This window comes from Myotis yumanensis, unplaced genomic scaffold (genome assembly GCF_028538775.1).
Source record: "Myotis yumanensis isolate MYYU_CA2020_CCGP unplaced genomic scaffold, mMyoYum1.0.hap1 SCAF_8, whole genome shotgun sequence".
NCBI lineage: Eukaryota > Metazoa > Chordata > Mammalia > Chiroptera > Vespertilionidae > Myotis > Myotis yumanensis.
The window spans coordinates 53664945-53681996 of record NW_027223759.1 but is presented as its reverse complement, the minus strand read 5'-3'; the positions used below and the strand labels follow the sequence as shown (position 1 = coordinate 53681996).

The 17052-nt window shown below is 39.5% G+C and overlaps 1 protein-coding gene across 7 annotated transcripts in view; it reads left to right on the top strand.

Moving 5' to 3' along the window:
• Positions 1-17052, top strand: part of TANK (TRAF family member associated NFKB activator) — a 102164-nt gene that overhangs the window by 23160 nt on the left and 61952 nt on the right. For 5 of the 7 annotated variants that reach the window (XM_070422874.1, XM_070422873.1, XM_070422878.1 and 2 more), the window contains exon 2: positions 16222-16369. In XM_070422874.1, coding sequence (XP_070278975.1) covers positions 16271-16369 — 99 coding nt within the window. In that variant the 5' untranslated portion in view covers positions 16222-16270. The remainder of the gene's footprint in view (positions 1-16221; positions 16370-17052) is intronic. The other 2 variants (XM_070422875.1, XM_070422877.1) reach the window with 1 other exon arrangement.

The window sequence follows — 17052 nt, the reverse complement described above, 5'->3', positions numbered from 1 at the left end:
TTCTAAGGAATAATTACCTCTAACCTAGAACTCTTAACCTGGAAACTATCAGTTAAATCTGAGGCTGGAGTAAAGCTATTTTCAGTTATGCAAGGTCTCAAAAAATGTACTTCGCAAACACTTTCTCAAAAGTAGCTACTGCAGGATTAACTTCACCAAATGGACAAGTAAACAAGAAGGATAAAGATTTGGGATACTGAAAATGAGGGATTCAACTAGAGAAAGATAGTTGAGATAGGATGTAGATCCCAAAGGGAATTCCCAAATTCAAGGTGAAAGAAGGTCTCCTTTAGGCATAAAGGGCAACAAGTCCAGACTGGAGCAAGTCAGAAAGCCCAAGGAGAGCTTCTTCTAAAAAGATGAAATTGATAAAATAACAAATGTTCGAGTGGATTGGGAGTTGTATTAGTGATAATAATAAACTGCCCTAACCAGTTTGGCTCAGTGGATAGAGTGTCAGCCCTCAAGTTGAAGGGTCAAGGGTTCGATTCTGGTCAAGAGCATGTACATCGGTTGCTGGCTTGATCACTGCCTGGTCAGGGCACATGCAGGAGGCAACCAATCATGTCTCACGTTGATGTTTCTCTCTCTCCTTTCCTTCCACTCTCTAAAAATCAATGGAAAAAAATATATCCTCGGGTGAGGATTAAAACAAAAAAGGAAAAGAAATAAAGCAAACAAGAAGTTTTTTCAGGGAAAAGGTTTTTTAGAAAAGGAAAAAGCCATAGTATATGGGGTGGGCAAAAGTAGATTTATAGTTGTAATACAAATAAATAGTATAATAGTAAGTAAATAATAATACAAGAATGAACTCTGTGTTTTGAGTATTCACAACTGTAAATATTCTTTTGCCCACCACTCTGTTATATCATCCAGCAGTCAAAAGCATTACATAGTCCTAAGAAAGTAAAAACTGAATGCTACTCTAACCAAAAAATAGGAGAACAGGGAGGACATTAAGCAGAGAGGGGGTTTTATAAAGAGACCTTAACCCTTATTTTGCATAATGGGAAGATGGATAAAACTGAAAAATTAATAGTGCCAGTGTAGTATGTTAGAGTACAGAAAGAAATACCAGAAACAATAAACCAAAAGAGCTGAAAACTGTTGCCAAGGTGAAGCAGGAATGGGGAGAAGAGAGCAAGGGACTGCTGTTTTTCGTAAGCCCTGTGAAACTATTTGACTAATTAAAATATACATATGTATAGCTTTAATTACAAAATAAAAACTAAATTAGGGTGAGAAGAGCTAGAGATTCGATTTTTACGTCACAGAGACCTGGATTTTTCTCGGTCATCCATTTTCTAATTCTGTGACCTTAGTCAATGTATTTTAACTTTTGACGACTTGTTTCCTTATCTAGAAAATATATGCTCCTGCAGATGGAAGATTAAAATAAGGTATTTTATGTAAAACATCTAGCAAGTAATATTACTTCAATAGGTATGGATCCCTACCTCTGACCCTAATGTTTCCCATGAGAAAATAGAGAACTGCCTCCTTCATTGTTGGGATGCTTAACATTCAAACAAGACTAAGATGTCCTTCTGTTCCATGGCTATGTGCTTCTTCGGGATTGAAGACATGCCATTGGGATCTATGTCCTATCTCAACTATCGGTAGATAGTTTGAGAATTTAAGTAGAATTGAGATGATTAGAGTATTGGTAGGGGGAGCATCATGTTAAAAGGGTCACTGCAGCTTCGTAGGAGAAGAGCTGTGGTCACACTCAAATACATGAACTTCAGTGCAAATGTCATTAATGGTAAATCTCTTCCATTCATAGATGAAACCCTTTTATAGACTGATGAGTTGTGGAAATTTTATGGAAACAATATTATTGGAGTGCTATTGTTCTGGGCCATCTGCCAACATATCAAAATACCTTTAAAAAAATCATCTACCTTAGCAACTGCTATTTTTGTTTTCACATTCTATATACTTCTTCTGGAACAATTAAAAACACAGATTACTGTGAAACAAAAGGACACTATGAAAGCCTGTTTCCCTACCTTGGTGCATATTTGTGTAGTGTTTTATGGAGTACAGTGATTTCCCCGTTATAACTAGACACTCCTATGGCAGTGATTCTAAATCTGTGTCACTTCTGCTTCCCCCCCACCACTACCACCAAATATGATCCAAGAAGTCTTGGACACTGTTTGCTGATCATTGGTGGTGGTGGTGGTGGTGGTGGTGGTGGTGGTGTGTGTGTGTTTGTGTGTGTGTGTGTTTTAACTACCCTTGATGATTCTAACGTATTGACAGGTTGGAAACCTATATCCTGCAGCATGCTCTACCCCTACCTACTAAACTGGGGCATATGAGGGAACTGAGGTCCACAGAAAGGTTAAATGACTTGCTCATTCTTACCTATTAATAAGCATGTCCAGACTCGACATGTATTCTCTATGCCAACTCTGACTTTATCTTTGGTTGACGAGGCTTTTTAAATTTGATTGTAATCTATAAATTATCTTAATAGAGAAATTATTATGCAATATGTGGTCTCATCTAAAAATTGTGTGGAATCTTTATTTTATAGTATCTTTATTTTTTCCAGATACAAAAGGAAGTGAAATAGCAAACCAAAAATCTTATTAAACTTCCCTACAACAGTGTTAGGATTTACTAGGTCTGAATATTCATATTTGAGAAAAAATTGGTGTGGCCCTGAAAAGAGTGGAAACTTGGGTGATTTGGGCACAAATACAGGTTTGAAAGGTTGGTTTGTCAGGCCATGCAAAGATGTTTGGTTCCTATCTCAGGAGTATTCAGCAGTTGGAGTGTGTTGCATGGTGTAAAAATAGTATGTCTGGTTTTAAACTTTTATCATATTAATACATTTAAAGTCACACCCTAAACATCTTGGGAATGACTGAAAATGTAGATCTGGAGATCTCTGTAATCTTATTATTTTCTTACTGGAGTTCTCACAATTACGTCTAATAAAACAAGTTGTGACTTGCAAGCATTTGCCCAACAGTCTGTAGGTGTCCCCGGGGAAATTAAAAGCCAGAATATGAAGAGCTGTAGAGTCCCGGGCCAGTGGATAAGAGCACAGAGTACAGCTTTATAATTATGTGGGCTTTTGCCTGTTCCCATTTATCATTGGTTATATTCTCAAGGCTAAACGACCGCTCAGCAATTTAAACTGTAATTTAAGAGAAAACAGGCCTTTTTGTGAAAAGGTCCTCTGTCTGTCTCCTGAAATTTAACTCTTTTTAAAGAACAGTTCTCTCCTTTTATAATGGCTTTGTTTTTTTACAGTAAATATCTCAAGAGATGCTGGAGAGGCCCCTAATCTGTTGATTCATGAGATTAATTGCCTCTTTTTCTTTATGAATCTGGTGCATCCTGTGACATCTCTTACATTATTGTCTTCTATTTGGGAGACCTTTTTCAGATAACTTGACGGTTTGTTTTTTCCCCAACCTTTTTTGGTTAAGACCAGAGCATAGGTACAATGTTGTCCTACTCTTGTTAAAGATCATTAGTAATACTATTTTATTGTCATGAATTTGGTAGAGTGGAAAATAAAGACTTAAGAAAAATCACACACTCAGACATGCTACAAGAGTTGCTTTGTGTGTTATTTAATAGTATGTAAGGGTTAACAGAACAAAGCATTAGCTAACACTTCTACCTATTTGGCTAATAGTCTCTTTACATAAGACAACAGACTTCTACTAAAATGCCTTTCTATTTTATGCATTACCTAGTTTTCCTTCTGACATTATATAGATAATAAGTGGGTCTATTCTCTTTTGGTTTATACTTGGGAGAAAAAAGTATACATCTTATGACATAAAGTGGTACAATAATGCATATTGCTTCTTTCTCTCTCCACTGTTTTCAAAAACTTAGGGGTTTTTTGCCCGGCTTGTGTGGCTCAGTGGTTGAGCGTGGACCCATGCACCAGGAAGTCGCCAGTTCAATTCCTGGTCAGGGCACATGCCCGGGTTTCAGGCTCAATCCCCAGTAGAGGGTGTGTAGGAGGCAGCCGATTGATATTTCTCATCTTTCTTTCCCTCTCCCTTCCTCTCTCTGAAATCAATAAAAACAAATATTTTTTTTAATTAGTTTTTTTTCCTGCAATAGAAAAAAGATTTTGGTCTGGTTAACTGTATCAAAGAACACTGGACATTCAAATCAGTACTTAAAGAATGTAAGCAGGAGGGAAGGCATAGTTAGTCTTTATTTCTTCCTCTAGATTTTTATATCACTTAGTAGCTACATTTTTCCTGCCTATTGTTAATTATGTCTCTTCAAGCACTTTTGTCCAAAATTGAATACCTTTCCCCCAAAAATTTTTCTTCCTGTTTCTCTGTGTCTGGCTATCAGCCCTGTCTTGTCTGCCTAGTATTTTTTAAAATTATTATTATTGTCTAAAGTTTTACATATGTCTTCTTTTTCCCCAATTGACCCGCCCCCCTCCCCAGCAATTCCCACCCTGGGCAAGCCCCCACCGTCCCAGTGTCTATGTCCACTGGTTATGCTAATATGCATGCATACAAGTCCTTTGGTTGCTCTCTAACCCCCCACTCCCCTACCATTTGTCTCTGGATCTATTCTTGTTCATCAAATTATGTTGATCATTATATCCCACATATGAGTGAGATCATGTGATATTTATCTTTCTCCGACTTGTCTGCCTAGTATTTTGAACATTATGGCTGATAAACCATCTTCAACAGTATCACCTGGGTTACTGTGCTTATCAAAATGTAGATTTCAGGGCCCTATCCCAGGTAACTCATTCTGAATTGTAGGGACCTGAATGCTTCCGCCTTGTCTAGATCTGATTGGCCAACTAATCCTGTTGATTTTACCTTTGAAATAAATATCTCTTTAATCCATCCACCTTCCATTTCCCCTGCTCTATTCAAGCCCTCATCTTCCACCCAGAATAGAGCAAGTTTCCTATGGATATTCCGATTTTGTCTCCCTCAGTTTTATATTCCATGCTGGTGTTCAGTTTACCTTTGTAAAACATGTGCATCTCCTACTTGTAAATCCTTCATTTCTCCTTAATGTCAGCAGGTTAAAGTCTAAATTTCTTAAAGTCTAAGTTTCAAGGTCTACTACAATCTGGCCATAAAGTCTGCTGCATATAGTTTATGCAGTTAGTGCACTCTGAATCTCTAGGGGATACTATTCCAGTATGAATGCTGCCCCTAGGGTTTTTGTAATGCGGCACAATCTTAGATGGTGGCCCTGATTATCCTGTCTGAACTTCCTCTCATCCGCACATCTGCTAGACTTCCATAAGTAGAATACCTCCAGTCCCTAAATGCACTATAGTAAAGACTACTCAGGACCTCTGCCCTTTCAGAGTGCATGTTCTTCCCTCTCATTCTCTACTTATTGAAATCCTTCTCATATTCAGGGCCCAGTCTAATTGTTAGATCCTCTGTGAAGCCCAACAGTTCTCTTTTTCTTTTTGCTCTTTTGAGGTGAAATTTACATACAATTAAATGCACAGATCTTGAGTGAACTATTGGCGAGTTCCTACATATACTTCTACATGTGCCTCCCAGAACCCTTTTAAGCTGTGTTCATACCTTTTTACACATTTATAATTGACTGCTGATATGATTAATCATTTTCATGTGTGTCTGCCTTAAGAAATTATAAGCTCTAATTAGAAGGGGGAAAAGGCAAGGATTACCTACTGTGTGTTCAGCACTGAACCAGTCTTGAATATTGTACCAATTAGGGAACAGCTCAGCTCCTCTCTTAAGAGATCCCCAAACACAGTGGCTTAGACAGAAATTTTATTTCATTCGCATATTCCAATTCAAAGTAGAAGATACCTAGAGCTGATCTGGCAGCCCCACAGTGTCAAGAACCTAAGCATCTTCATTCTTGTTGTTCCACCATCTGTTTTGTTTAACCATCCCTGAAGTGTTGCCCTCACCACAGGGTCTGGTTGACTCACCACAACATTTCATTCAGCTAGACAAGTGAGAAAGGTAAAAAGGAGAGCTCATCTTGGAAATTACATTTACTTTCTGATGACCAGAACATGGTCACATGACCATACAAGCTAAAAATCAAAAATAATAGAAGAGAATGGATATGAGGAACAAATAACATGTTTCATATATGGTCTCTTTTAATCTTCATAATAACCCTACAAACTGTATGTGGTAAGAAAACGTAAGTGGAGAGCAGGGCAAGACTGAAGAAAGAGGCTTACCACTCCAGTTTATTAATACAGTTTATTATGCAAAATTTACAAAGGAGGCATGTCTTGGAAAGCTGCAAGATGAAATGGATTCCCATGCTACTTGGCAGGCATCAAAGAATTATACAGGGTGGGGAGGTGGGAATGGGGATGGAGGAGGAATAGTCAGGAGTATTAGTACATTAATGCTACCAGGTCAGGACAACAACCTGCTCCAGGAACCAGCACATAGCAGACCAGGGAGTGGTACTGATTTATGTCAGAATGAACATCAGTTATGATTAGACAATCTCTAAGGGGAGTTTATGGAAAGCAACCTCCATTCTGGCAGTAGTCCAACCTACAGGGCAGACAGCAATAACATCATGGAACAGTCTCTTCATAGGCTAGAAAATTGCAGATCTGAGATCTGAATCCAAAGCCTATACTTTTTTTCATTCTACCTAGTAAAATGTTAGGAGGGAATTTATAAATGTTATTAAATAGTCATTAATTTTCATAGTTTTATATCATATATTTTCATAGTATAGTATTATCTCTTTATTTCGAGGATATCCTATATACTTGCTTCTCACCATCTTGAAATGAAAGCCATATCAACCATTTTGTAACCAAGGCCTAGTTTATAATACAATTTGAAACAAAATGGCTACTCTTTTTAAATCTATGGTGTCATTTATGAGGAAAAATAAATCATCATATTTGCCAAGGAAAAGTTCCTATTTTGTATTTCTTTGGAAATGCTATATAATAATAAAGTTGAAGGAGATTATATTATTTAACCCCTTAATTTTGAAATCAAGGAAAATTGAGGTCCAAAGAAGATAAAGGATTTGTTCTTTATTTTATTTCCACTCTTGTGTTTCAAGGATCATGGGAAAAGCACTAGCCTAATCAGTCATTTCTATGAGTAACCATTATTGTTATACTTAAAAATTGTCTTAACCAGACCAGGAAAAATTGAGTTAACCAGACCAGGAAAATCAAGCTAAACAATGCATATAATCCTTATTTGGTTTAGTGAAGAATGGATATTATCTAACACTAAAAACATCTTTATAGGTATCTGGAAACTGTTTTACAAAGGATGACTGCTGTTTAATAATCAAAAGGAATCAGTGAGCCTGGCTGGTGTGGCTCAGTGGTTGAGCGTTGACCCAAGAATCAGGAGGTCGCTAGCTGATTCCTGGTCAGGGCACATGCCTGGATTGTGGGCTCAATCCCCAGTAGGGGGTGTGCAGGAGGCAGCCAATTAATGATTCTCTCTCATCATTGATGTTTCTATCTCTCTCTCCTTCCCTCTCTCTGAAATCAATTTTTAAAAAAACATATTTTTAAAAGGAATAGGTGAGGTCATTTCTACCCATAATTAAAAACCCGATCCAAATACCACTACCTTGAAAACATTTTCTAAACCTTATAAATAGACTAGTGTCCCGGTGCATGGATTCGTGCACATTGAAAAGAAATTAATTAGAAGAAATATTTTAATATCGCTATTTACCCTTTTTCTATAATAGATATGTCAACCAAATTCACGATCGACAATGACAGATCAAAACACACGCGTGTGATTGGCGCCAGTGAGAGCTTTGTATGTATCGTGCATGCATGAGTCAACTTAGCTTTTTATATATCTAGATGAACTTGCTTAATTAGACCTGCTTTCTGAAGTAGCTAAACTTTTTCCAGCCCAGTGAAGCACCCCAACTTCTCTTTCAGGTAACTGTCAGCAACACAGCAGTAAATATCAACACGAAGCAGATTATTATTATTATAGATCACTCAGGGAGAACAAAGGATAAAATATTTAACTGTAGCAGTGTTTGACTATATTCTGCACAGTGAGAAAACCTGAAGTAATTTTCAGGGTCCACCATTTCTTCTTTTCAGTCGGGTCAAGTTTCTAAACTTTCTAAATCTCTGTTTTCCATCTAATGAAAAGAAAATAGAATTCTACCAAGCCTCCTATCTACCTACTCCAGGACCTCTGTGAGCATCAAATGAGATGAGGCATGGGAAAACGCCTCACAAACATTTGATTGAACTGTAAAATGTTTGCACCTCTCTATAAAGCAAGTCGTGTTCCTGGGCTGAAGAAATTCCAAGGAGGCTAGTTGCTAGGGAGAGGAAGCCAGGCATTGCTATGTGATGTCATTGCCCGGCACCCACAGCCACCGTTTCCGGGCTGGGCTGTGGGCTGCATCTTGCGCCATGGGGTCTTGGCAGCATTGGCTGCGATTTGGTGGGGTGTTGCTCCGGGGTGGTGGTGAGGCCTGTGTCCCACTTTGGGGAAGCTGAGTGTTGCTTTGTGGGCACCAGGTCCGTGGTGCCATTTATTTTTAAATGGCCAGTGCACATCAAGGCAGCTCCTGCGTTGAGCATCTGTCCCCTGGTGGTCAGCGTGTGTCATAGCTACCAGTCGGACAGACAGACACTTAGCCTTTTATATATATACTAGAGGCCCGGTGCACAAAAATTTGTGCACTTGGGGGGTGGGGGGAGGGGGATCCCCCAGCCCGGCCTGTGCCCTCTCGCAGTCTGGGACCCCTCGGGAGATAACGACCTGCTGGCTTAGGCCTGCTCCTGGGTGGCAGAGGGCAGGCCCAATCCCTAAGTGCAGCCCCTGGTCAGGCTCAGAGCAGGGCCGATTAGGGAGTTGGGGCGCCACCCCGTCATGCACAGAGCAGGGCGGATCGGGAGGTTGCGATGCCACCCTCAGTCACGCTCAGGGTAGGGCCGATTGAGGGGTTGGGGCACCACCCCCTGTCACACTCAAGGCAGGGTCGATGGGGAGGTTGCGGCGCCACCCCCTGTCACTCACAGAGCAGGGCCCATCAGGGGGTTGGGGCACTGCCCCCTGTCACTCACAGAGCAGGGCCGATCAAGGTGTTGGGGCACTGCCCCCTGTCACTCACAGAGCAGGGCCCATCAGGGGGGTTGGGGCTCCGTACCCTGTCACACACAGAGCAGGGTCAATCAGGGGGTTGGGGAGCTCCCCCCTGTCACGCACAGAGCAGGGCGGATCAGGGGGTTGGGGCGCTGCACCCTGTCACACTCAGGGCAGGGCCGATGGGGAGGTTATGGCTCTACCCTGTCACACACAGAGCAAGGCCCGTGGAGGGGGGTTGGGGCGCCACCCTCTATCACCCACAGAACAGGGCTGATCAGGGGGTTGGGGCGCCACCACTGTCACACTCGGGACAGGGCCGATGGAGAGGTTATGGCTCTACCCTGTGACACACAGAGCAGGGCCCGTGGCGGGGGGGGGGGTGGGGGAGGGGGGTTGGGGCACCGCACTCTGTCACACACAGAGCAGGGCCGATCAGGGGGTTGGTGTGCTGCACCCTGTCAAACACAGAGCCGCAGGGCAATCAGGGGATTGGGGAGCTCCCCCCTATCAGGCACAGAGCAGGGCCTGTGGGGGGGGGGGGGGGCTGGGGCACCACACCCTGTCACACACAGAGTAGGGCGGATAGGGAGGTTGTGGCCCCGCCCCCTGTCACACACAGAGCCGCAGGGCGATCAGGGGTTTGGGCGCTGCCCCCTGTCACGCTGATCCCGGTGCCGGGAGCCTCGCTGCTCCGCTGATCCCAGTGCTGGGAGGCATATTACCCTTTACTTTATAGAATAGAGGCCTGGTGCATGGGTAGGGGCTGGCTGGTTTGCCCTGAAGGGTGTCCTGGATCAGGGTGGGGGTCCCCACTGGGGTGCCTGGCCAGTCTGGGTGAGGGGCTGAGGGCTGTTTTCCGGCTGGCGAGTGACTAAAGCTTCCAACCGCTCCTTGTTTTCTTCTCTTTTTTTTTTTTTTATTCTGGGCCAGCTTTAGCTCTGAGGCCTCGCCTCTGAAAACATCGATACAATGTTGTGGTCCGAGCCCGGCTGAATGGAAGCCGGTTTCTGGGGTTTTGTTTAGCTTCTTATTTGCAACATGGTACATAGTTGCTTAGAGTTGCAGCTGAGAGGCCGGCAAGTTAGGCGGGGAATGTTGGAGTCCGCAGTCACTGGAGCAAGCAAGCCTCCCTGCTCGCTTCAGTGCATGGCTGCCGGCCGCCATCTTGGCTGACAGTTAATTTGCATATACTCACTGATTAGCCAATGAAAAGGGTAGCAGTCGTACGCTAATTACCGTGTTTCTCTTTTATTAGTGTAGATATAGATGTGACCACTTTCCTCTCCAAATGCTATAGCCTTTGGCTATCTCAGGGTAGTCATATATATATATGTTTTAAGTTGCAGCTAGTGGTGCCTTCATGAGAATAGGTTCCATGTCTGTTTTGTTCTCACTGCATCAGTAGTGCCCAACAAAGCTCTGATCGTAGTTGATACTCAGTAAATGTTGTATTGAATGAACATCCACCATGGCACTCTGGGAGAATGCTGTGCAGCAGGTTTGAATGAAAATCTTTGAACTAAGAATTTGTAACTGTAGGCAAGTATTTTAATTGCACGGAGCCTTTTCAGTGGAAATATGAATAATAGGACATGATGACTTGGTGAAAAAACTTTGTGAAAGGAATTCAACTCTTAAGGTAGTGCCATCTCTGAAGCCCCTTGCTGCACCCGACAGAGTGCTTTACATGTCGTAAACAAGCAAATACTTTAGTTTTTTTATAATTGAATTCAATAGTAATGGGATGTATTTTATTAAAATAAAAAACTGGCCCTAGCAGTTGGCAAAGTTTTGTTGGAGTTGGGCAACTTTACCAAGGGAAGATAAAATTATCTCCCTTGTACAGGCTGCCTCCCCTAGCCTAGGACAGTTTCGTTATTGAACCAAGGATCAGTGAAGGAGGAAGCAACTTGCTGCCCAGGGATTATCTTGGTACTTCCTCCTGGGTGGCACGTGCTGTACCTGGGAAGCAGAATAGGAACTTACTGCCCCCCATTTTCCTTCTGGCAGGAACCAACCAGGGGAAAAAAGGAACTCCTGATGGAGGTGAGTGGGTAGAAACTACCCTGGCCTCTGGAGAATTGGGGGAGAGAGAGCACTTTTCTTAGTGTGTGATGGAAAGAAACCAGCAAATCAGGCCCAGAAATAAAGAAATTACTATGGAAGGCTTTCCTAAAAATATATTTAAAAGAGTGAAACCATAAGTAGAAGAGTGTTTCCAAGACAGAGGTTGCTCTAGATTGGACTTTCTGGGCTTGGGGAGTGAGAATTGGGTTTGAGCATGTTTCCCTAGAGTCTGTGCAGGAGTCATGCCAAAATGTAATTGAAATGTGACTGCTTCTTAAATTGTGAAATAAAATTTACATTTAATAAATGCTTTAAAAAATAGAGGAACAAGTGGCTTTAAAGTTCAAGGTGTTAATATTTGAAAACTATCCAATTTAATTAGCTGGGTCCCAGAGACTGATTTTCTGTGGTCGGTGTCACTGATCTAACACCCAATTCTCTTCTTGGTTGTGAGATAGGAATTAAATGTATCATTTATTTAGTTGTATTGACCTGAATCATATCTCCCCAGCATACATTCTTATTTCAGGAAATAGAATGCATCCATGTGGAATTTACTCAGTAACTCAGTGACATTTGTATGATCTAATTCAGGGACCTGAATTTTTAAAACAAGAATGCACCTTCTTGATGGAACAGACATGCATTTTTAGACTTGCAGACTCAAGAATTGTAGAACAAAGTAGTTTCTTAGAAATCGATTCCAACATCTTTTTTATATTAGAGAGAAAAGAATTTGGGTACAAAAAGATTTAGTGGCCCTAAACTAAGGTCAGAGGTCAGATAGTGATAGAACAAAACAAGAAACTAGATGAGTTCCCAATTCAGGGCTCTTGTTTGTCCCAGATTTTAAAATACAGGTGAAGCCTTGGCCAGTGTGGCTCGATTGAGTGTCATCCCATGTACCAAAAAGGTCTCGGGTTCAGTTCCCGGTCAGGGCACATAATCAGGTTGTGGGTTCAATCCCTGGTCCAGATGCATCCTGCATACAGGAGGCAACCAATCGAAGTTTCTCTCTCTCTTTCCCTCCCTCTCCCTTCCTCTCTCTGCAAAATCAATTTTTAAAAAAACATTTAAATATCTATATGGATGAGATTTACATTGACAATTTGTACTGACATGTGCGGCTTCTTAAGACAGTGATAAAATAACTTAAAACCTCTAATTTCTACATTAGCATATGCAGTATATTATACTCCTTGTAGCTACCTAACCTATATATTTCTTTTCCTGATTGTATGCTTATTTGTAATCTCCTGTATAAGCTGCCTTAAATCCTCCTTTGATTGATTTAGTATATAAATAAAGTATTCAAAGTGATACATTGTATTAATACTACTAATTACTTGTGTTTCCATCATGTCTATGGCATGTCAGAAATCCTGGCAATGTTGATTATTCTAACAGTATTTCATCTTTTCCATCTATCAGAGGTAGCAGTAGAAACAAACTTCCTGAGTGGAATGTTTAAAGAGATTACCATTCTTTTAATTTCTTCAGAAAGTAATGACACTGTGGTCCTCATAATAAAAACCTTGAAATTGTTTTTATTAAGCCTGAAAATTGACCTAGGAATGTATTTATTATCTTAAAATGAAAGACTGTCCAATAAGATTGAAATGTTATCTAGGTATTTAAAAGAGCATTGTGATTAATGTTCATCTATTTTTTGACAAAGGTGCCAAGGCCATTCAGTGGAAAAAGAAGAACTTTTTTTTTTTTTTTAATATATTTTATTGATTCTTTACAGAGAGGAAGGGAGAGAGATAGAGAGTTAGAAACATCGATGAGAGAGAAACATCGATCAGCTGCCTCCTGCACACCCCCCACGGGGGATGTGCCCACAACCAAGGTACATGCCCTTGACCGGAATCGAACCTGGGACCTTTCAGTCCGCAGGCCGACGCTCTATCCACTGAGCCAAACCGGTTAGGGCAAGAGGAACTTTTTAACAAATAGTGCTAGGACAGTTGAATAGCCACATGCAAAAGAAGGAATCTGGACATCTACCTCACACCATATACAGATAAACTCAATATGGATCAAAGATCTAAAGCTAAAATTATGAAATTATTAAAAGGAAACATAGGTGATAGTCTGTATGACCTTGGATTAGGCAGTGGTTTCTTAGATATGACACAAAAAGCACAAGCAACAAAAGAAGAAAAATAGATAAATTGAACTTCATCAAAATTTAAAACTTTGCATATCAAAGGATACTGTCAAGGAAATGAAAAGGCAATCTAAACAATGGAAGAAAATATTTACAAATTATATATATCCACATATGTACATATATGTGTGTGTATATATTACATATATAATGTATAGATAATACATAAGATATAATATATATACATATACATATATATGATAAGTCTCTAGTTTTCAGAATATATAAAGAACTCTTACAAGTCAGCATTAGAAAGATAACCCAGTTAAAAAGTGGTCAAAGGACTTCGCTAGACGTTTCTCCAAAGAAGATATGCAAATGACCAGTAGACAGTGGAAAAATGCTTAAAATCTTTAGGGAAATGCAAATCAAAGCTATGGTGAGGTACCACTTAACATATAATTTTATATGCACTAGGATGCATATAATTTTTAAATGGACAATAAAGGTTGGTGAAGATGTGAAGAAATTGAAACTGTTGTTCTTTGCTAGTGGAAATATAAAATGATACAGCTTCTTTGGAAACAGTTTTGGCAGTTCCTTGAGAAGTTAAACAAAACTTCCATCTGACCCAGCACTTTTTCACCTTGGTATATATCTAAGAGAATTGAAAACATATTCACACAAGTATGGAAACAACCTAAATGCCCATTAATTGAAAAACGACTAAACAAAATGTGTATATATGCAGTGGAATATTATTCAGGCATAAAAAGCAATAAAGAACTATTACTTGCTAAAGCGTGGATAAACCCTGGAAATTTTATGCCATGTGAAAAATGCCAGACACAAAGACCATATATTGTATGATTCCATTTATATGAAATGTCCAAAATAGTCAAATGTATAGCATTAGAAACCTGATCAGTGGTTACCAGGGATGGAGGGAGAGAGAATTGGGACTGCTAATAGGTACAGTGTTTCTTTATGTGGTGACAAAAATGTTCTGGAATCATAATGGTGATGATTGTACAACATAGGGAATACACTAAAAAACAAAAAAGTACACTTTACAATGGTGCGTTTTATATTATATGAATTATATCTTAATGTAAAATACTAAATTAAAAGCATTATGTACCCAAAGATAAAATGAAAGACATTATGAAAGATTAGAAACTGATATTGTGAAGAATTTCCAATTGTAAAGAAGCTAAAAATGGGCAAAGGACTTAAATAGACACTTTTCAAAAGTGGACATACAGAAGGACAAGAGACATATGAAAACATGCTCAGAGTCACTAATCATCCAAGAGATGCAAATCAAAACAACAGTGAGGTACCGCTCACACCTGTCAGAATGGCTATCATCAACAAATCAACAAATAACAAGTGCTGTCAAGGATGTGGAGGAAAAGAAACTCTGCTGGTGGGAATACAGACTGGTGCAGCCACTGTGGAAAACAGTGTGGAGTTTCCTCAAAAAATTAAAAATGGAACTCCCATTTGACCCAGTAATCCCACTTCTAGGAATATATCCCAAGAAATCAGAAATGCCAATCAGAAAGAATATATCCACCCCTATGTTGTCCATTTCTATAAAGTATTAATAACAAAAATTACAATAGCTAAGATTTTGAAACTGCCTAAGTGCCCATCAGCAGATGAGTGGATTAAAAAACTGGTACATCTACACAATGGAATACTACACTACTGTAAAAAAGAAAACTCTTACGATTTGCAACAGCATGGATGGACCGGGAGAGCATTATGCTAAGCAAAATAAGCCAGTCGGAGAAAAATAAATATCACATGATCTCATTCATTTGTGGAATATAATGAACAACATAAACTGATGAACAAAAATAGATCCAGAGACATAAAATCATTGAACAGATCATCAAACCTCAGAGGGAAGGCTTGGGGGATGGGGATAAGAGATCAACCAAAGGACTTGTATGCATACATATAAACATAACCAATGGACACAGACAGTAGGGGGGTGAGGGCATGTGCTGGGGAGGTGGGAGTGGCTGGGGAGAAGTCAACGGGGGGAAAAGGAGACATGTAATACTTTAAACAAAGAATTTAAATTAAAAAAAGAAGAAGCTAAATAACTTGGTACTCCCAATACCTCCTATAATTGATAGAGAACTTTGTCTACTCTGTGAGGCCTTCAGAGGGTTAAAAGAAAGGTCCTGTGGTATGGTTTTTACAGCTGGACAGGAGGAATTATTGGATGGCTCTCTGCTCAGAGCTAAGGTATGTGGTTAGAGATGTTATGCAAATTGAGATGATAAAACCAAATTACTTCCACTGAGTAAGTCACCTGTAGTTCAGAAACAGCAGGGAAGTTGGAAAACTAATATGGAGTGGGGGCAGTACTTGAAGGAATGTGATTTTTCTTTTTAAATACACAATCCAACAGCAGTTCTCCCTAGATTTTGTGCTAAAATAAGAGCATTTTCACACATCTTAATTGCTCTGTGATAACAACAGTGTGAACTTCATCCACAAACATTTATTGTGTATTTAATTTTGCTCTAATTTCAGTGTAGCGAGAAATCACCTTGTAAGTGGGAGTAACTGTCCATTTAGTAAAAAGAAATCTCTTCCCATGTTGTTAATTCTGTTATGCATTTCTATAAAGTATTAATAACAAAATGGCCTTTTATATTTCTCCATTTTTAGGTTGCACTTTACTGTTTTCAAAGTAGCATTTTTATGAACTGGAACCATGCTTGCCTCTTAAACATTAGTAAATAATATTTTTAAAAATGTAGAAGTTAAGTATTTCTTATTAGGATTTAAGATGAGACTTTTATGCCTTTATAAACCTTTATAGTACTTGATGCTATAATGTTCATGATAGACCATATAGAACTGTCTTTAAAGACGCATTTTTAAAATGAGATTTATCTAACTTAATAGCGATAAATTGTTCTGGTTATTTTCCAGACCTGTCATTTACTCCATCCTTTATAGTGATGCTACAGGACAGAGAGGAATGGATAAAAACATTGGTGAGCAACTCAATAAAGCTTATGAAGCCTACCGACAGGCATGCATGGATAGAGATTCTGCAGTAAAAGAACTACAGCAAAAGGTATATGGTTTTGGTTTTCAAAGTTATTTATCCTGGTAAATGGAATTTGAGAGTCTTTTGCTATTGAAAAAATACTATATTGTTAGAAACTGTCTTGAAGAACTATAAGTACTGAAACATGGGGATATATTAATGGATATAATCTGAGATTTTTATGTGACCTGTGGGAAGAATTCATTTAAAGGTGATTGTATAAAGAAAATATCACAAATGGTCGTTCATAATTTCTTTTTCAATTACAATTGACATTCAATATTTTATATTAGTTTCATAGTTTTTACATAAAATCATGAACTGAAAGAAGTATCACTGTCTTAGTTTTGTGTTTTGTTTTGTTTTTATATATTTTTATTGATTTCAGAGATCAAGGGAGAGGGAGAGATAGTAACATCAGTGATGACAGAGAATCATTGATTGGCTGCCTCCTGCATCCCCCACACTGAAGATTGAGCCCTCAACCCAGGCATGTGCCCTGATCGGGAATGGAACCATGACCTCATTGTTCATAGGTTAGTGCTCAACCACTGAGCCACGCTGGCCGGGCATGTTTTGTTTTATTTTTACATTGTTATTTGGCAAACAGGAAAACAGTAAAAATTTTTAAATATCCTAGAACTAATTTGTTTTTAATTTATAATAGTCTTCCATCTTTAACTATAACAGAAAAATAGACTATCTCAGTG